The sequence below is a fragment of the Choloepus didactylus genome, chromosome 13 (genome assembly GCF_015220235.1).
Source record: "Choloepus didactylus isolate mChoDid1 chromosome 13, mChoDid1.pri, whole genome shotgun sequence".
Classification (NCBI taxonomy): Eukaryota; Metazoa; Chordata; class Mammalia; order Pilosa; family Megalonychidae; genus Choloepus; species Choloepus didactylus.
In genome coordinates, this window is record NC_051319.1 from 69,717,924 (window position 1) to 69,740,382 (window position 22,459).

Sequence of the window (22,459 nt, forward strand, 5' to 3'; positions counted from 1 at the left end):
TCAATAGGGGAATAGGGTATACACATACAATGTAATAACACTCAGAAACAAAAAGAAATGAATTATTCATACATGCTACAACATAAAGGTATCTCAAAATAATTATGCTGAGTGAAAGAAGTCAGACAAAAAGTGTACATATAGTATGCTTTCATTTATATAAAATCCTAGGAAATGCAAATAAATGTATGCTGACGGAAAGCAGATCAGGGTTGCCTGAGGACAGGGGTAGAGGGTAGAGAAGAGGAGGATAAAGATGGAGGGATTACAGAGAGGTAGAAGGACACTTTTGAGGATGAAGGATATGTTCATTATCTTGATTGTGATGGATATGCTCATTATCTTGATTTAGTCATGATTTCACTACCATGTATATGTAACAAAACATCAAATTTGTACACTTTAAATATACACAATTTATAGTATGTTAATTAAACTTGAGCTGTTTAAAAAGTCTGCACTGTTTCCATTGCAATAAACTTGAGCAATAATCTGACCCTGTCTTTACCTGCTTAACGACCTTCTGGACTCACCAATACCTACAACATTAGCATGGTCTACAAGGCCTTTTGTGACATTTCTCAGCTCATCTCCTTAGCTTTATCTTTCTGTATGTTTTTAGAATTAATTGATTAGAATCTATTTATTCTCTAACACATGTTGCATGAGCTAGGAAAGCTTAAGGAAATATTCAAGGAGTGGCATCTAGGGACCAAACATCCACTTGGAAAAACCAAGGCTCTTGGTGAAGTTACAAGTTGGCTTTATCAGGCATGGGTCCCAAGCTGGGAGTATTCATTACAGATTTGACTGGTGCCTACAGACATGGAGTACATCTTAGGATCATGACCAATTTCTTCAAGATTTCAAATGAATCAAGCACAGATGGGGAGCCTGAACAGTATGTACAGCTGTAGATTCCTTTCAAAATCTTTAGAATTCCACGTGGAATGGGCTCTTTGTCTATCTCTCTATTGGTTCAGAACTCAGGAAGAGAAGAAGATATGAGTTACCTATTGACTTTTCAAAGTTGGATGTGGGAACCTGATTCTATCCAGATAATGTAACTCCTAAATACTGCAGGCCCTGCTGCTTGATTAGAGGTCCTTAGCTGTCCCTTCCTTTCATCGTGCCTTCATTGCACAGGCCATAGTCTATAAACACAAATCAATAAAATCTGCTTTAGGGAAATCAGAATTTTCCAGCCTAAAATTGATTTTGTGGGAAAATGTCCTCTGAGTTTTAGACCAATTTCTTACATATGAACTTTTGGAATATGACCTAGAAGAAAGTTGGGGATTCTCTACAGCAGTGGTTCACAAAGTATGGTCTGTAGATCCTGGAGGCCACAGAGACCATTTTGGGGTGGGGGAAGTAAGGGGTGGTCCTTGAGATCAAAACCATTTTCACAAAACTTTTTTATAACAATATTAAAATGTTATTTGCCTTTTCACCTGTGTTATGATTTGCACTGATGGTGCAAAAGCATTGGTGTTACCTTGGCAGAAATTAGATCAGAGACACCAACCTGTCCCAGTAGTCATTATATTCTTCACAACCACGAACTCACAGTATATTTAAAAAAAGCAATTTTCACCTAAGTATATCATTGATGACTCAGTTAAAATTATTAAATTAAATCTTGACCTGTGAGTACACACTTTAAAAATATCTCCACGATGAATATGACATTACACATTGTTCCTGACTGAAGTACCATGGCTGCGTGAGGAAAATCATTCACGCAATTGTTTTAGTTATGTGCTAAACTAGTGGGATTTTTTTTCATGGAATGCTATTTTTACCTGAAAGAATTATTGGCAGACATACTACAGTTATTCAGACTTGTGAATTTGGCACACATTTTCCTGACAGTAAAGTAAGCCTGCCCCTTTACGTGAAACAGTAGGGTGGCCAAGGTTAAAATTTAAGCTTGTAAGTGAGAATTAGAATTGATAAAATTTCTTGAAGGTTTTCGATATTTAGATTTTTTAAATGAGTTTGATGGTAATATTATCAAATGTGATTTTCTGATATCAAGTAGTGAAATATGTCATCTTTGGAAAGGTTTTCATAACTTAGTGAATTAATATATTCCAAATGACCGTTGCATGATGTTACAAAATCCATTCAAAGCACAAGACAGACAAATAGACAGTAATGAAACAGAGTCTGAAAAGTTTAGTGATATGGTTTCAGGTTCTGTATCGCAACTAAACTTCAAATATCTACCACGTGTTGTGATTCAGTGGAGTGTCAAAGAGTATCCACAATTATTTTAAAAAGGCTATTAAGATATGCCACCCATCTTTCAACTACATATATATTTGAGAATGGATTTTCATTGTATTGTTTGACCAAAACAACCTATCACAAAAAATTAAATAGAAAAACAGATATGAGAATCCAGTGGTCTTCTATTAAGGCAGATTTTCAAAAATACATAACAATGGCATTCTTTTCAATAGTTTTTTGTTTAAGAAAATATAGCTTTTTCATAAAAATGTTATTTATGGTAACATGCAATGGGCTTAATTATCGCTATTTTTAAATGAAAAACTCAGTAAATATTTTAAAATTTCCATTTTTGATTTCTAATAATTATTGGTAGATAAAACACAATAATGTTTAAGAGTTTTAATGGGTCCTGAGACCAAAACATTTGAGAAACTGTTGTTCCAAAGTGTCAGATTTCAGCAGTTCATTGTTGTCTTGCCATCTTTAAAATATGGGTTCATGCTCCATAAATTCATTTTCAAAATATATCCATTGTTACGTAGATTCCTTTTAATCTTTAATTTACATTAAGATTAAACAATCCTAAGAAGGAAGGGAAAGTACAGACAGAGACAGAAATCCAGTATTTAGGAGTTATAAGGGTGGGGGATTCTTGAAGTAATCTAACTCAGTGGCAGGGTTAAGGGAGACATTGAAGAGCATGTCTACAGGAAAGACCCAAGATAAAAGCTTTATATTCAAAAGGCTTTTGTTGATATATTCAGTTCAATTTGTTTCTGTAGTCTAATAGCTATTCAAAAACTAAGACAGTAAAGAATCAAGGACTTACCTATGCAATCCCCATTTGCATCCTGCTTATAACCCATGTTGCATTCACATCGGTAGCTAGAAACAGTAGGTATGCAGCGTCCATTTAAACAAAGGTTAGCATGGTGCTTACAGACATCTATTGTCTGGTTCAGAATTGCTATGAAAAATTAAAGTATGAGTAATAGTTAATCATTATAAAATACATTATTTTTCTTAGAGTTGATTTTTTAACAGGATATTTAATAGTAAAATTAAACAAGTATATATCAAAAGCCCACATTATTGTATATTTTATTAAAATTTTAATGTAGAGGAGCTAAAAAATATTCTTGGAACACATGGTTTAACTTGCATTTGTGAAGTTACACATCTGGAAACTTTGCCCAGATGTGTCTTTTTTAAACATCAAGAATGTTCTTTACATTTAAGTGCTTTCCATTTCTTTCTCTTTAACTCTGCTGAATATTCAGATACAGTTAATAGGCAATATGCCAAAAATAAAAAAAAAAAACACATAACACTGTGGGATGTCATTAAATATTATAAGCAAGAGTGGTTCTTTAAAAAAAAATGAACTTAAATGTCAAGTACACCGATGCCAGTTCTGGCCTGAGGCCCTCAGTTCTCGAGTTAAGTTATTTAACAAAAAACCTCGAGGAAAAGAAAGATATTTCCATTAGAATATTTGGATAGGCACAGAGCAAGACTTATTTAGTTTATTTCAGTCGAGAAATTATTCTAGAAAATAATTCGAGGGGTGAATGCACAGGGCAGCTGCATCGGGTCAAAGGAAATACACTGGAACCAAAAGCGTGCTGTGTGGTAGTATCATCTGGACTGGAGGATTAGTGGGCTTTCATCTGCACTTTCAAAGAGCGGCTGAGTCACTCATTCTTTTCCCCAGCTTAGCAGAAAGTTTATGAAATAGAGAAATAATATTTTCCTAAGAATTCTGTTTTACTTAGGAAAATAATATTTTCCTAAGACTCTGAAATAGGTTTTTACACACACACACATCTTTGAAACAATAAAAAAGATGTTAGATAGCAGAATAGCACTTGAGGCAGAAAACTAAAGAGTCCAAAGCAAAAAGTAAACACTCACTCAGTCCAGTGATGATGGGCCCCTGTCCCCCGGCCCCCACGCCGGCTCCCCCTACACCGGGGGAAAGTCCATTGCTTCCAGGGACGGGGATGAAGCCTGTTCCTCCTGGGCCGTAGCCATTGCCATGGACACTTGGGGCAAAGCCGTTCCCCCCAGGGCCTCCAGGTCTGGAACCAGCACTCCCTGGAATCCCTCCTCCTATTGGAAGTCCATCCATGCAAAGTCTGCGATATTCCTCTACAAGAAAGGAATGTTCAGTTAAACACAGATGAATGGATTTCTGCATAATAAAAGCAACATGTATATTGCAATAGGTTAGTTTATCTTATCTATAGTATAGCATATGAAATACTAGTTTATTATCCTGATGAAATGTTTTCAACACTGGCAGTAGCAGGAAAAGCAATACAGGCATACCTCATTTAATTGCACTTTGCTTTATTGCACTTTGCAGATGTTGTGTTTTTTACAGATTGAAGGTTTGTAACAACCCTGCAAGTCGAGAAAGTTTTTGGAGCCATTTTCCCAACAGCATTTGCTCACTTCTGTCTCTGTATCACATTTTAATTAAGGTATATACATTGTTTTTTCAGACATAATGGTATTGCACACTTAACAGACTACAGTATAGTGTAAACATAATTATTACATGCACTGGGAGACCAATAAATTCGTGACTTGCTTTATTGTGGTATTTGCTTTATTGTGGTAGTCTGGAACCGAACCCGCAATATATCTGAGGTTTTTCTATACAGGCAATAGTAGGGAAAGTTATAGATGATTCAGGAAAAATTAAAACCTTTGTGCCACATTATTTTAACCGAGTTGTATAAGTAAAGAATTGTTTATATGTGCATTGTGATTTTATGCCCCTAAGTACGAACTCATAAAATTACAGACACATAATTGTGACTGAAAAAAATTTACTTGAATGGATAAAAATGAAACCTTTAGGGAATTAATTCTGTTATCTGGCTTTACTTTAGTCCTCATCACTATTGCACTTACTATTTTTTCTCTCTCCTTTCTGGTCTTTAAGGGATTAGGTATTAACATGGCTTCAGAGTATTGTTTCTAATGTGGATTTTAATGGCAGACAGAATTTAGTAAACTTTTAAATCTGCTCATTATTTGTTCAAACATAAAAGCTAAAAGAAGAGAAGAAAGAATATAGCGATTGCCTCTAATTCCTTAACTATTATCAGAATTGGGGCATTATATCAGAAGAAATGAAGATTACTGTAACTCCAGTAATGATTTTGGTATTACTATTACTATTACGGATTATTAGTGGAACTATGAGGTTCCAAATTATTTACTATGCATTAACTATGCCTTTTTTAAATTATTAGATTTTGGTATCTTATGGCCTAGAGATGTTGAAAGATGGTGCCTTGATTTTTCTTCCCATAACAGTACATACAGTTACGCCTTTCTAAGCATATTTCAAAAAGTTTAATTATTTTCATGACATTTATAGTTAAAATGAAAAGGACAATATAATAAATATTTGTCACCAGAGCCTCTGACAGGACAGGCCTCGGGAATGGTTCCGATGCCCCAGCAGCGGCCGGGCTCACAGCAGCATTGTCTTTTCGTCATTCTGCCTGGGAGCTCCTGTGCACAGCGACCATTCACCAGGCCGGAGAAACATGTGCCTGTTCTCTGATCTGAACATATGTAAATAAAATAGAAGACATGGCCAATTACCTCAGGTTCTTACTTCAATCATTTCACCTGTTAGAAAAGTCTGGTAAAAAGCATTATTTTACTTAATTACTATTATATTTATTCATTTTTTATTCTCTTAATTTCTATTGCATTTATTCAATCCTTTACTCATTTATTCAGCAAACATTTATTGAGCACCTACCTATTCCATAGGCTAGGGGTACAAAATTAAAGATGTGAACTATAAGCCCAGCCTGCATCAAGAAGCCAAGCCCAGAGAGACCTGGAGCACTAAGGAAAGCACCTGTTCAATTGCAGCTTAGATCAGGCAATCCCCAGCTGACCTGCAGATGCGTATTGTTGTACGCCATTGAGAATTTTGATTGCTTGTTATGCAGCAATAGCTGATTGCTACAGATACTACTTTAGAAAGGTAGAACAAATACAACTCCTTTAAGAGAATGGTATCTGCGCAGAGACTTGTATAAAGTGAGAGCACATGTCATGCAGTTTTATGAGGGAAGAGCATTTTAAAGACAAAGAAGGTGATGTGCTTGACAGGTGTGAAGGAAAAAGGGACAATGTGCTTCAAGAAAAGCATTAAAAGGGAGAGTTGAAGAATATGAGCTCAGACAGGTAGAGTGAGATCATATATGGCTCTGCAGGCCATTAAAGGAGGACTCTGGATTTTATTCTGAGTCTAATGAGAGTCACTGGATGGTTTGAAGTATATGAGAGTGCTTTGCATTTTATAAAAGATGTCTGGCTGCTGTGAAGAGAACTGACTGTAGTGAGAGCAGGAAAACCAGTGAAAAGGCTCCTGAAGAAGTCCAGGTGAGAGATGACGGTGGCTTGGACAAGGGTGATGCAGTGATGATGACACATAGTCAAATGGGAGATATATTTTGAAGGTACAGCAGATGACAGCTTGCTTGAGTGTATGGTGTGAGGGAAAGAGAGTTACAAAATTTCCCAAGATTTTGACCCAAGCAGCTAAGATGGGGATGGGCAGGGACGTAGCAGGATAAGAGGGTCCAATATAAGACTTCTCTTTAACACATGTTACATTTGGGATGTTGAATATATAATCCTGCAGCCCAGAGGAATGGTTAGGTTGCATATACACACCTATGAGTTGTCAGTGTATATATAGTATTCTAAAGCACGAGGCAGGATAAGATCACCTGAATGGAACACGTTGACAGAAAAAGAGAAGAGAGCTGACCAAGGAGCCCTAAGTACTATAAAATTTTGAGGAAGGGAAGCAGGACAGGATTAAGCTACAGAGACTGAAAAGCATGGCCAGTGATATTGGAGGAAAACTGAGAGTGTGGTATCTGGGAAGCCAAAAGAAGACATTTTCAAGAACTAAGGGCAACCGATGATGTCAAATGCTGCCAAGAGGTGAAATAAGGTGAAGACTCAGAGTATTCACTGGCTTTTCCAGGACTGCTATAGTAAGGGGGTTAGTGCATTATCCTGCAAGATTGGAGGTAGGAAGTGACACCATCAACTCTGATAGTAACAAAGGTCTCTCTGCCAGTAGGTTAGAGAATGGATCAGAATGGCAGGAGATGGAGGCTGGAAGACATAACCTTATGATGATTATGAAAGACTGAATGAAATGCAGAATTGCATAAGGATAAAATATTAAGATCATCTTTAAACTTAATGTATTTATAACTGAAATCACCTTTATTTAACCAATGAAAAAAATATTTGAGCGTTGTTAGTGATAAATTATTCAACTTTTATCAAGAAAGAACTCTCATGGTCACACGAAGAAAGTTGTACCACAACAATCAGGAGCTGTGTATCAATAATGCAGATGGAACTGTTAATTACAAATAATTCCATTAACAGGTAAAACCTTTTTTTTTTTTTTTTTTTTTTTTTGCACTGCATACAGAGTTTAAGACTCTTTCCTTAAATGGTCCATAGTGTACATCTGGCTGCTTCTTAGCTATCACGAAATAAATGAATTGGTTTTAAGATACTCCATGTAAGATTCAGAACACTTCTTACATTTTCCAAAAGAAATCCAATACATCTACAAGCAAAGCACAAAATTTAATGCATAAACTTAAAGGCACTACAGATATTTTTTAAACTTCAGAGGTTGAGCTTGGATAGAGTGCCACTGGGAAGAATTTCATAGGTAGGTTTCTACTCCTGAGAGTGAACCAGGAAAATAATTTTTGGAATATTCATTCCAAGAACCCAAATCAGCATATTCCTAGATTTTCTTGATTGCTACATGTGATGGTTAGGTTCATGTGTCAACTTGGCCAGGTGACGGTGTCCAGGTATCTGCTCAAGCAAGCACTGGCCTAACCTTACTGCAAGGACATTTGTGGCTGGTTAGTAACTGGAAGGCTGGTTTATTAAATCATCAGTCAGTCAACGAAGGGCATGTCTTCCGCAATGAGAGAATTCAATCAGCTGGATTTAATCCAATCAGTTGAAGACTTTAAGGGAGAAAGAGAGAGGACCTTCACTTCTTCAGGTAGCCAGTGTCTCCTGAGGAGTTCATCGAACACCTTCATTGAAGTTGCCAGTTTGCTGCCCTATGGAATTTGGTCTCGTGCGTCCCCACAGTTGCGTGAGACACTTTTATAAAATCTTATATTTACAGATATCTCTTGTTGGTTCTGTTTCCCTAGAGAACTCTAACTAATACACTAAAGGATGTAAATTAAGATAAGATCTTAGACTCATAACAATAATCACTAATGTTATAAAATACAATCAATATTACAAGGTAGGCTGAAGAATTTATCTCTTCAAAGCTTCTGTCAGGGGGAGGCTCTGGAATAAAGTTGGAAAAAACAAACACAGCTTTGGGTCAGGAAACCTAGGTTTATGTCCAAGTAGTATAAACTGATTTCACAAATACATTTAACTCTTCTCCCTCATGGAATAGGGTTGGTGAGAAAATAGAATAAACAATATGTGTTCTGTTTCCAGCAAAATGGAGGAAACCATTCAAGATGTTTTCAGAAACATCCTGAGGAAAACATGAAGGAATATTTAAAAATACATCACCCAGTTGGCATGAAAGGAAGGAGTCAAAGGAGCCTAAAAATGAAGTGAAAACAGGAATCTTAGGAGGTCAGTGTACAGCTAGTTATTACCTTTATGGTTTCTACCAAATCTTGAAGACTGAATTTTAGCTCTCATGGTTTCGCAGAACCTGGAGGGTGGGGGATAATGCCCAGAACCCCCACCTCCTCAGAGAACAAAATAGGAACTCCCTCATAACATATGAGCCCCAAAGATCTATATTCTTAGTGTATGGCTAATATAGAAGGAGACAGCAAGAAAACTTGGCTGTTTCTACCTTGGTGGTGGGTGGAGGAAGAAAAGATCTCTCCCAAAGAGATGTTCCTCACAAGCCTCTTTCTCAGTTTTGAGTCTTAATTCATATTAAATTTCCGGGCTGAAAAACTTCAAAGGGAGAATAAAATACAGAGGTCCTGAGTTATGGATAATATAAGCAATTGACAAATACCAATATTAACTCAGGTCTCAAAAAAGAACCACAGATAAAGTTTCAAGAAAAAGAAATAACAAGTAAAACACAACACACATAAACAAGAAAAAACAAAAACACAGAAACAAAGCTTAGTGAACAAAAGCCTAGCTAAAATAACAGCAGATTCCCAACATCTGGGTAGTCAGAAAAACTCTGACAATTATTATGTTTAATCAATTAATCAATTAAAAAATATTAATAAATAACAAAATATACTTAATATGTTTAAGAAAATAAAAGTCTGAGAATATGAACAGGGAAAAGAACCGACAAATGATGAAAGGACAGACTAAAATGTCTATAAATGAAGACTATAATAATTGAAATAAAATGCTTAGTGAACACATTAAATAGCATATCACACATAGATGAAGAAAGAATTGCCAAACTAAAAGATATATGTTAATAACTACCTTTAATGTATTTCCAGAAAATCATAGATGGAAAATGTGAAAAAGAAGCTAAGAAACATGGATACAAGAGTAAAAAAGTGATATATAGCTAATAAGAATACTATAATGAGGTAATAGGCAGACTGAGAAAGAAGCAATATTCAATAGATATCAGCTTAGAACTTTCTAGCAATGTTGTAGGACACCTCAGATGTAGGGAGCCCAATAACTCCAAATTAGGATAAATAAAAAGAAATCCACAACTAGCTATATCACTGTGAACCTGCAGAGCACCAAAGAAAAAAGAAGATCTTTAAAGCAGCTAGAAAATAAAACAAACAAGATTACCTGCTAAGGAAGACTCAGACCAGTTGCTGACTTCTTAACAGCATCAATGGATGTTAGAATACAATGGAATAGTATCTTCTGCACATTGAATTTAAAACCGGTGTCAAACTAAAATTCTGTACCTTAAGAAACCATCAAAGTTAAACCATTCTAATATTCTTTTTATTGTTTGGATATGGGAAAAATACAGATTGATTTTAGACTTTAGATATGCGTCTTAAAACAGCTGGGATAACCAAAAAAATAATAATAATAAATAAATAAATTAAAAACAACAACAGACATGAAGCATATAACTTATAAACAATTAAACAATAGAGGAAAAAGAATGGAGAATGGGAAAAAAAACCTGAAGAAATCCAGAAGAAATCAAAAAGGGGAAAAAAGTAACAGAAAAAGCAAGATAAATTGGAAGCACAAAGACTATAGAAATACAAATGAATCTATCAATAACTATAATAAATACAAACAGATTTACATCTCAGTTTAAAAAAGATAAAGATTTTCAGGTGGGCAAAAATAAAACAAAAACTCCAGCTTTAGGCTGTTTAAAGGAGAAACATTTAAATCATTAGGGAGAGGAAAAATATGCAGCAGGAATATATTTAAATTTCCCTTCCTACTCCCAAGTGTGATGAAAAATAATGAGATAAGACAGACAAAGAGAAAAAGATTTAGAAATATATCAAGAGGAAAAGAAAAATACTTAAAGAAGTATTCAATTCATTAGGAAAATATATTTATCACCTTATAACATGGTCTTACAGTATATAAAACAAAAACTGACAGAACCACATGGAGAGGGTGAGAAACCTACCATCACAGTGGGATATTTCACACAAGTCTTTCAGTAATTGATACAGTATACAAAATTCAATAGGTATAGAGAAAATTCAAGCAGAACAGTCGACAAGTTTGATCTAATGGATATATGCAGAATTTTGCATTCAACAATCTGGAGGAAACACATCCTTTCAAGCCCACATGGAAGATTTACAAAACATTCCAAGAATGGGAAATATCTAAGTATATTCTCTGACCACAATATATGTAATTAAATTAGAAATTAATAACAAAAAGAACCAGAAAAGCCCCATACACTTCTAAATAACTCATGGGTCAAATGTAACATCACAGTGGAAATAAAGTAATACATACAAAAATGCTAAGCACAATATAGCTGGTGCTAATTAGGAATCCATTCTATATAGTCCCCAGACTTTGGCAGTCAACAATGATATTGTTAAGGGTCCAAAGATCTATATTTACACTGAACATTATTTGCAATGTGAGTAAAAAACACCTCATGATATGTATGCACTACTATATCCACATTTATGGAAATTCTGTTGTAATCAATAAAATAAAAATTAATTTAAAATCATTGCTAAATACCCAGTAGCCTTTTTTTACGTATTTTCTCAAAGATACTAAGTTATCATTGTGAGGGGATCTGAAAAACATTTTTGATATTAAAGAGGGGTCTTTGAGTTTAGAAAGTATTAGTAACAATTATTCAACACAGTTTGGAAAATTTTGGTCAGTCCTATGTAACGTACTGGAGGAAATCAAGTCCTACACAAGAGGGTGGAGAGGCAGAAAGAGAATATTGGAAAGTCAATCCTAACTTTCTTCATAAATTCTACAATTAGTCTCTCCTATTAATAACAAGGAGGCAACAATGTAATCCTTTGAGCCAAAAACATACTGGGATGAAATACAGAGATACAGACTGGTGTGGTGGTCATAGTTAAGGTTCCCAAAAAGGTATATTTCAAAACAAATCAGAGTCTATAACCTAGGCTTTTCAATCTGGGTATCTGAAATTTCATGCCCTTAAAAAGCACTGTGTTAAAAATGTGTCATATGGCAACCCTTTTTAGGTTCTAAAGAATTGGGGTAGCTGGTGGTGGATACCTGAAACTATCAAACTACAACCCAGAACCCATGAATCTCGAAGACAGTTGTATAAAAATGTAGCTTATGAGGGGTGACAATGGGATTGGGAAAGCCATAAGGACCACACTCCACTTTGTCTAGTTTATGGATGGATGAGTAGAAAAATAGGGGAAGGAAACAAACAGACAAAGGTACCCAGTGTTCTTTTTTACTTCAATTGCTCTTTTTCACTCTAATTATTATTCTTGTTATTTTTGTGTGTGTGCTAATGAAGGTGTCAGGGATTGATTTGGGTAATGAATGTACCACTATGTAATGGTACTGTAAACAATTGAAAGTACGATTTGTTTTGTATGACTGCGTGGTATGTGAATATATCTCAATAAAATGAAGATTAAAAAAAAAAAAAAACAACCCCCCCCAAAAAAAAAAAAAAAAAAGAAAAATGGGGGAAGGAAACAAACAGACAAAGGTACCCAGTGTTCTTTTTTACTTCAATTGCTCTTTTTCACTCTAATTATTATTCTTGTTATTTTTGTGTGTGTGCTAATGAAGGTGTCAGGGATTGATTTAGGTGATCAATGTACAACTATGTAATGGTACTGTGAACAATCAAATGTACAATTTGTTTTGTATGACTGCGTGGTATGTGAATATATCTCAATAAAATGAAGATAAAAAAAAATGTGTCATATGGAAGAATATCTGGAATAAAAAAGGGGCACCTGGTAGAACTAAGTAAGAACTGTACAGGCACACCATCACAAGAAACAGGGAATCATCGAGGTGAAGGCAGATGAAGCATATTTATTATATCATATGGACAAATCCTTCTAATGCTTAGTACATGTTAAACTGCAGTACTGATAAGTCATAAGTCATGAAAACAAGTCTATTCATCTATTACTCTTCTATCATCCTTACTACGTTCCCTGAACAAGCTTTACATGGACTCCTTCACAGACACATTGAGAAAGAGGAAGCAATTCACCTTCTCTGATTAAAATATAAATCTATCTTGAAACAAAATAAGATAATTTTAACAGAATTTGTTTCATGGATTGACATTTAGTTTAAATTTGATTTAAGAGAACTAACGATTAATTACACAATGTGATGAAAACTTGGTACTATTGTATTTTTAATTTTTAACTCCCTTTCAACTTCCTATAGTATCTAAAATGCAAATGCACAAAGTATAATGACAAATCAATGGTTTTAGACTCATAATGTATAAAAATGTAATTTGCGACAGGAACTAAATAAAGGTGGGGGTACAGAGGGATATAGGAACACAGTTTTTGTAAGTTATTGAAGTTGTTTGGTTTGTATCAAAGAAAAAAGACTGTCATAATTTTAAGATGTTATAGTTAAGCCCCATGGAAACCACAAAGAAAATATCAGTGACTATGCAAACTTACACAGACAAAAAGCAGATAAAGGTTACGGTGCGGAGGTGGGGGTGGGGGGGTTGGGGGGGCAGAGGCAATGAGTGCAGAGTTTCTGTTTGGGGGGTAGAGGGAAAGTTCTAGTAATAGATGGTGGTGAGGGTACTGCAACATTGTGGATGTGATTAATCTCACTCAATGGTAGGCTTGGGAGGGCTGGAATGGGAAGATTGGGTTGTATATATTTGTTTATAATTTTTAAAAAAGGAAAGAAAGAGATACTAAGGAGATAATGACAAATGCAACACATGATGCTAAATGGGATCTAAGAATGGCTCAAAAGAACACTATTGGTGCATAAAAAATTGGAATTTAGAATGTAAGTTTTATATCATTGTTAAATTTCTTCAACGTGATAATTGCACTTGAGGTGATTACATAAGTGAACATCCTTGCTTGTAGAAAATACACATGGAAGTATTGTGTGTTCAAGGAGTATGATGTTTGCAACCTGCTCTCAAATGTTCAGAAAATAGATAGATAGATAGATAGATAGACAGATAGACAGATAGATGGAATGATATGGCAAAGGTGGAAAAATATTAAAAATTGTGGATCTTAGTAACTGGGGTTCTCTGTATGGGGGTTGTATTATTTTTGCAACTGTGCTGTAAGTTTGAAATTTTTTAAAAACAAAAAGTTAAAAAGAAATGAAGGTTCAGGCAGAAAACACTGATGAAGTTAGCCCAGGCCAGAATACTAGTGACAGGAGTTGTTTGATAAAAAGCCACCATCGTCTCAGCCATCATCCCTTGAGTCTGGATGTCTGCACCTGCCACTCTGATGGTCTGGCATTAGCCTGGGTTCCCTCCGATTTCTACTGAAGATTCCTGCTACTCCTAAAATTAAAATCCTTTCACATATGCTTTTGTGTTTACATTATACAAGAGTAACTAGGAGCAATGAAAGAAACAGAATCATTGTGGTTCCTGGGTTTACTTCTTCCTTTTAAAGTAGTGAAGTTTTTCTTCCTCACTGTTTAAACTTCTCTTTCTAGAACACTATTTCATTCTTAATAAAAACTGATAACCCTGTTCCCTCAGAACATTTTATAGGATTCTGAAGTCAAAACTAAAATTCTAATCCATATACTTCATCCCTGTCTCCCTACTCCTTTAATTAACAACTTTTGGGAGTTTTGGGTTTATCCTTCAAGTGCTTTATTGCAACTGCACACACATGCACATAATCAATACCTATTACACAGAGTGCTGAATAATATATAAACCACTCTGCCTTGTTTTTTTTTTTAAACAACATAATCTCACCATCACTCCATGTCAGTGTAGAAAAATCTTCCTCATTTTTAAAACTGTTTATTTTCCACTCATTTTGCCTCTATCCTGCTCAAAAATCCTTAGCATGGCAGTTTAGAAACTTCAGCAAAAGAATTCTTAATTTCAATCCATCTTGTTCATTTTTTTTCAAGTACTCTCTTACTAGCTCTCTTTTGCAGACAGGCTCTTCTCACTGTCTCCTGAGCCCACTTAAACATTTTCAGCATCTGTAATCTTGCTAGCACCATTCTGCTTACTTGGGGCACTCTTATTTACCCCCATTTATCTAGCTCCTACCCATTCTTCAAGATCTATCTCAATGCTCAACTCCTCATGAATTCCAGCTATAATAACCAGTCTTTCCTTTTTTACTTACAGCATCTACTGACTTTTAAAAAACTATCTGGAAATTAATCACCCAAGGCTTCAAACTTTCTCTTATATGATTATAAATATTTTCACATTATATGTTCAAGTTTTGTTTTCTCAAGAATGCTCCAAGGCAATGTTGTGGTCTGAAACTTCAGCAAAATACAGGAAAATGCACTGGGATATGTGAAAATGTTATATTACTACAAGAATTTCTAAGTTCTTACTCAGTATTTTGACTTATTGCTGACTTAAGGTCCCTGCTAGCTCTCTGCACACAAAAGCAGCAGACATCTTACCTTGTACAGAGAATTTGATAACTGCTGTTTGTCAATTCATTATGCACTCATTGCTGTTTGCTAGTCATTCCTCTGTGCCTATATTACAATGTGGAAATTAGATGTTGATAATGCCATGGATATTACAATGATAGTGAATTCCAAAATGCCATAAGGCACATTAAATATTGCTATTAAAAATGAGTTAAGAAAAAAAGATTATTAGGGCTGTTTCAACTCCTTTTAGAATTCACATATACTACAGCACTGTATGTTAAAAAAGAAAAGCTCTTTTCTGGATATTTTTAAAAACCTGTTTAAACAAACTAGATAAAATAAATTAGGAATTTGACTTTTATATTTAACAAATAATGAAAAGGAAAAACATATTCTGTTTTTATAATCAAAATGCCAAGCTAAAGTCTCCTGCCATATGAAACTGTTTTCCTAGACATAAAAGAAAAAGGCAGCTTATTGATGTATTATAATATGCATCAGGATATTTGTGTGTACTAGAATAAGGAGTTAGGTCAACCTTCAGATATGCCACTCTTGGACTAAAGCTGCAGATAACATGCAGCTCTATACTCAAGAAAAAGTTTTGAGTTCATCCAGCTCATTATTGTTAGCATATATGTGGTTACAAAATAAATAGGATGGAAATATCCATGACATATATAATTCAATCATAAATAAATTCAATCTGAGAAAACACAGACTCAGTTATTTTGAAAATCAAAGCCTAAGTTCTCTTACACATTAAAATGTAAAATATATTTTTTCTCATATATGGAAAACACATACTTAGTCCAAAAGTAATACAGTTATTCAAAAAATTCTGAAGCTGCTTACTTGATTTTAATATCGCTTTTGTAATTTTGGAGATCATTCTCCCCTCCTTAGGGGCTTTCTTTTGTTTGTAGGTTTGATACTGAATGGGGACTCCTGGTGAGCACAGGACTTCCTGTGGTCTAGCAATCTGGAGTTCAAGCAGGATCCCACCACCTGGGCAGCTGGGACAACCTGGGCATCTGGGACCACCTGCTGTACCACCATGCCATTAGGATGGCAAATGGGGCAAAGTAGTTATTAACCAACATGAAGTTCTTATAGTCAGTATCATCTCATTCTTTCATATGTTGGTTTGTTTATTCACTCAGAAAAGATTTACTGAGCACGAACTTTTATGCAAGTTTCTTTGTAAGGCTTGGGGCACATGAAGCTGCACCAGCAGGACCTAATGGAGCTTAGACTCTGGCCATTTGCAAAGAAAACTCAACTACCTGCAACAATATGATAAACCTGAAATGAAGAAAAAATAAAGTGATATGGGAGGAGCTGATTAGTTTTGTGCAGGAAGACAATGTAGGCTATTAGGGATGGCCATGAAGAAAAGGTGACATCTGATTTGGGATTTAAAGGACAGGTAAGATTTAACTGGCACTGAAGGGGAAACCAAAAGGCCTAATATGGGAAATGCATGGAAGTGTGGTCATGTATGGCAATAAGAGAAAAGTAAGTGCATGGTGGGAAGGGGTTAGATTCTAAAGGACTTTGAATGTCCAGGAAGATTTAGGACTCTATCAGAGAGGCAAGAAATAAAGAGATTTTCTCATAATTTAAAGCTAAACCAAATTGAAGAACCACCTCAGTAAATGATTAGGAATTTTGATTTTGATTAGTTGAATATAAAAATACTCTTCCTTTCATTTCAATGCAAAAAAAAAAAAAAAAATGAATGCATGTTTTATTCAACCAGAGAAAGATTGAGAAATTTAAGAAATCAAATAGAAGGAAATAATTTTGAAGTATAATATAAAACACTAACATGTGTTATGGCAAATTCTGCCTCCTAACCAATTCTGTCTCTTCTCACTCCCCACTTCAATTCATTCTCAAAGCTCTTCAATTACTTCCATTTCCTACCAAACTAAATATATATTAAATATATACACCTGATATGGTATTTCCAGAACTTCATGGTAATAACCTCACCTACATAGCCAGCCATATCTCCACTTCTAGGACACTAGTTTCCTGAATCCATGGTCTATGGCATTCAGCTATGTTCAATGATGACTCCAAAAGTGACATTTCTCCTACAAAGCTAAGTCTACGCCTGTTCTAAGCTAATGATTGTTTTTGGTGCATGTACATTATTTTCCTACATTGATTGATTAAGAAAATCAAGCTGAATGTAAGTAGTTCTACTATTTTTCAACAGCTGACTGCAAAATTATGCTGATTGAAACAGACTCACCATGTAGTGGGCCAAGCGGAAACATCAATTCCACAAATAGTTACTTTTCTCAGTTTTACAGACCTAATATTTCATGAAAAAGGATTTACCGTATGTAAGACAGAAAATCAGATTCATCTACAAAGGACAAATAATTTTCATCCAAAGACAAGAAACTAAGGCTCCAAATGGACATCTTGATTCTCAAGGCAGACTGTGAGCTTGGTTATAGAGAAACCACTCATGATGGGGAACTATTTTGCTGAGATAAATGCTGGACAGAGATGGAACATCTAGGCACTGGGTCGCTGCCACCTTAAAGTAGGTATGGAGGCAGTGTCACATCATAGTAGCACAGCCACAGGAGGCAGAAAGGCCTGGGTTTGAAATTCGACTCCATTTATTGGCCATGCAAAATTGTGCAATTCACCCTCTCTAAACCACATTTCCTTCATGTGCAAATATGAAATACACTGGGCTTGTTGTAAGTATTACATTACATAATATATGCCTGGCATCTCACATCACTAGTACTACTATCAATGAAGAATGCTTTATTGAATACTTACAAGAAGAAACTGAAGCAAAAAGAGGTTACTAGCTTTCTCAAGGCCCAACAGCTATGAGATAATGAAGTAATGTACATGTCCAGTGCCTCCCACATGGAATGTATTCCATATATGGTAGCTGTTATTTTTCCTGCTAATTCCATGGCTTCTTCTTACTGATATTACTACTCTTTTATTATAATTTATGATGATACTGTCATATTACAACGGCAGGCTCTACATCTGTCATATTTACTGTTGGATGGCCATAACACATTGTATGAAATATCAGCACATACTATCCAAAGAATTTAGGTTAGAGACCCTTTTTTGGTAGCTTAGGACTTACAGCTTACATCCTTGGTTCTCTATATTTCCATAGCATCAAGCCAGTTCACTTGGGTACCATCCTCAGAACCTCTAGAGGCCCTGGCAGCCAGTAGCTGACAAGCCTAGTGGGGGTGGGAGGTTATCACTGAGCTGCTGCTCTCAAGTAGACTGAGCAACCCCATTCTTTGGATGCTGAAATAATTTCCCTAATTCCTGCACCACGTGATTCTTCAGTGCCCCTGAAGAGAATGGTGCAACTTTCTCCTGTTTCTAGCTACTGTTAGTTAAAGTTGGAATTGACTAGGCTCAAGGCTCAAGGAGGGAAATATAAAGGTAGCTCACTGTGCCATGAACATGTGTGAAAGGGCATTGTATAATCACTGTGCTCCCAGCAAGACAGAACTCTGAGATGCCTGATAATGGATGAACTACACCATGACTGAGAAGCTTTGCTTCATCTTTCTAAACAAATAGAGGAGAGCATACAAATATGTCTGGCTTTAACTGGAATATCCTTAAAACACAAAATTAAAGGTGTCAAATTCTTTTCTTCTAACTATTTTTACTAGAACAAACAAGCTCTCAGTAAATAAGATGCTGGCTACATGGATGACACTTTTAATAGCAACAAAAGAGCCTTTAATTACTACATTCTGCCTCCCAAAGAACATTTTTAAAGTCTTCCTAATGCCTTTGTGTCTCTAACACTGGGCAAGATCAATGTCTTGAGGAAGTCTTTCTTCATTCCAAAAATGACTCTGACAACATAAAACAAACCCAGATGGCTTCTGAAACTGCAGTCTTCTTTGCAAAGAGCACCTGGTCTATCAATCCCTCAATAGTGGTACCGTTTATTATAAACAACTCTTTCAGTCATATCCTCAATGGTTTTATAATCATTGCCATCTTCATACCTGCTTGGGCTGTTCTGTTCTTAAAAAGAAGCAGTGTATTGTACCTTCAAAATATGATGCTTACCAATGCACAGAGAACCATCTGTTGAGGTTACAAAGCCACGTGGACAAACGCAGAAATAGCTTCCCACGGTGTTGGAACATTCACCAGTTTCACATATCCCAGGAACGACGCTGCACTCATCGATGTCTAATCAAGGAAGGAAGGAGAAGATGATTGAGAAAAGCCTTTAGTAAATAGCTTTTAAAAGGGACTTTTTTTTAAAAAGAGCATGAGAGCACTCATGGTTGATTAGGTCAGATCATATAACCCTGAAGATACTCTTGTTTCAGCCGTAAAGAATTTCTCACACATATCTATGGGAACTGAGATGAAAGTAAACTCCCATGACAGTAAAACAAGGCCAACTAAAGCAAAACTCTATATCCTTTTTTCTTTTTCAAATGCAATTTAAATTGGAAATAAACAAAGATGTCAATGTTTTAGTTTCCATTCTACATTGGCTAGGGAGTTATTCTATCAGAGCCTCTAAAAAAACACATACACAGATTACTTTTTAAAATATTTAAAAATCTTTCTGAAAGATTTTTAAATGTTAGAAGATGGAAGGCTTTTTTCCTGCTAATTATTTGAATCAATGGAGGGTTTGATAATTTGTTTTCTGTTTGGTTTTGGGATATGTTTTTGTACATACCTTTGAATATGGCTATATTTTAATGTTCTAGGAATTAACATTAATTTAAACCAATACAGAAACATGGCAAAGGGCACATTTGCAAGGCTTTGGGAAGTGTCCAGTTTCCCTATTGTACCTTCTCTTATCCACTCAGCCAACTCAGTGCTGACAATATTCTATTTACTTTTACGTTAACAAAATGTCTGCTTTCTTTTAAACTTTCCCTAAAGCAGAGAATATGGCAATTTATATACATTTAAATGTGTTTCTCTTCTAATTCAAAAGATAAAGGTGGAAAGACAAATTGCAATTAGGTACACAGGGAACTGATTGCTAATACATTTAAAAGGAAATGAGCCATAGTGAGGAAAATCCAGCCACAGATGCCAGAGGAGTTGGTTGTCCTCTTTTAAGGAAAAGAGGTAGAAAAGGCAATGAATACAGAGAACAATTATATGAGCCGTAAACATAGATAATTACTGAAAAGTCTAAGTAAACCTGAGCTTTCCATTTTTCAGAGTTGGATTTTTTTTTAAAGAATATGTCAAGAAAAAAGACAGGAAAAAACATACATTTTTATTGTAAAGACAAAGAAAATATTTTTAAAACCCCACAATTAAAAAAAAATGATTGGAATGCCTTTCTTGCATTCCTATATTGGTCTATTCATGTTTTGTTTTGTTTTTTTTTTTTCATTTATTTTGACAAGTCAGTCTTGCCTTCAAGCTGTATCATGAAATAACCATATGCTTGTGAGTCTTCTTGGCATGTTCTTATTTAAAAAATTACCAGATTCAGACACTCTCTGAAATAATATCTTCATCTGAGGCTTTACAGTTAGCTGCTGAAGGCATAGTGGTACAAATTAAAATGTACCAGTTCCCCAAGAGAGATGAGAATTCTAACATGAATTGACTACATGAGGAGTAAATATATAATGTGGTGAAAGAGTTACCATATCAGACATAATCCAACAAAATGAGACCATGTGTGCAAAATTAGGACCTGTTGCTATCTTTGGGCAGTGCATCTTAATAAAACTGCACATGGACTCAGAAGAGAGATGAAATGAGGACAGCTACACTTTAACCACCAAATAAACTGACCAATCTCCTTGGGACAAGGAAGACACAAAAAAAGTAGCACAAAGTGAGCAGGAGGCAGTACAAAGTGAAGGAACAAAGCTTGCTGTCTGAGGTGCTTACAGAGCCCAGGATTAAGCCAAATTTTTAAAATTTAGGATCCTCAACCCTTTCGTTTAAGCATTAACTCATATTTTCAGGCATTTCCTTTCATGATAAAGAAATTCTCTGTGCTCTACTTCCAAATACTCTCCCTAACAACAAAAAGAGTTTTAAAAGAAGTTTGACATTTTTCTTTTGGGCGGGGACTGGGGGGAGACAAACAATAATCTGGGACATAGAAGAAGAATGCTTGGAGTGATATTGCATTCGTGGGTTTTGTTTTAAAAGTTTCATTGTTCAAAAACTTGAACTATTTGTTTAACAATTCCCCTTATAATTAAATATGAAACCTTAAAAAGTTCATTTCAAACTAATTACATGGAAAAGGCTCCCAGTGAAGTATTTAAGGATTCCATGTGAAAAACAGAATACTTTTCATTTATTTTGGGGCTAGACTCCCACCAAAAATTTAAAGATAAAAAAATAGTTTTTTTTTAACCAATTAAAACACTATTTCGATGCAGTTCTACCCATATTTATACAGCAATTTAAGCTTTAGTATTAACATTTATGTTTAGAATGTATTAAATTAAGCTCATTTGTAATAGAAGCTCTTTAAGCCATATGTCATTAGCAATATGACAAAATAAATTTTAATGGAAAATTAATGTCTGGCCGTCCCATTTTCAGGTTTTCTAAACATGGTATGTGTCAACTGTGTTCAGAATTTCATTTTATATATTTTATCTTACTATATTGAAATAAAATTCACATATCATACAATTCACCCAATTAAAGTGTACAATTCAATGGTATATCCACAGGGTTGTGCAATCATCACTACCACCTAATTTTAGAACATTTTCATCTCCACAAAAGAAATTCCATCCCATTACCAGTCACTCCCCCTCCTCTCCTCCAGCCCAAGGCAACCACTAATCTAGTCTCTGACTGTATAGATTTAACTATTCTAGATATTCCATATAAATAGAATCATAAAACACGTAGTCTTTCATGATGGTTTCTTTCATTTAGCATAATGCTTTCAAGGTTCATCTATGTTATATCATGTATTAGTACTTCATTCCTTTTTATTGCCAAATAATATGCCACTGTGTGGATATATCAAATTTTATTTAGCCATTTATTATTTAATGGATATTTGGGTTGTTTCCATTTTTTTTTTGCTGTTAAGAAT

At 35.1% G+C, this 22,459-nt stretch overlaps 1 protein-coding gene across 1 annotated transcript in view; it reads right to left on the bottom strand.

Moving 5' to 3' along the window:
• FBN2 (fibrillin 2) overlaps positions 1-22,459 on the bottom strand; it is a 266,492-nt gene that overhangs the window by 111,208 nt on the left and 132,825 nt on the right. The window contains exons 8-11 of the mRNA XM_037800910.1: positions 19,465-19,590; positions 5,670-5,822; positions 4,153-4,389; positions 3,068-3,205 (exon numbers count right to left, since the gene is read on the bottom strand). Of these exons, the coding sequence (XP_037656838.1) occupies positions 3,068-3,205; positions 4,153-4,389; positions 5,670-5,822; positions 19,465-19,590 (654 nt within the window). The remainder of the gene's footprint in view (positions 1-3,067; positions 3,206-4,152; positions 4,390-5,669; positions 5,823-19,464; positions 19,591-22,459) is intronic.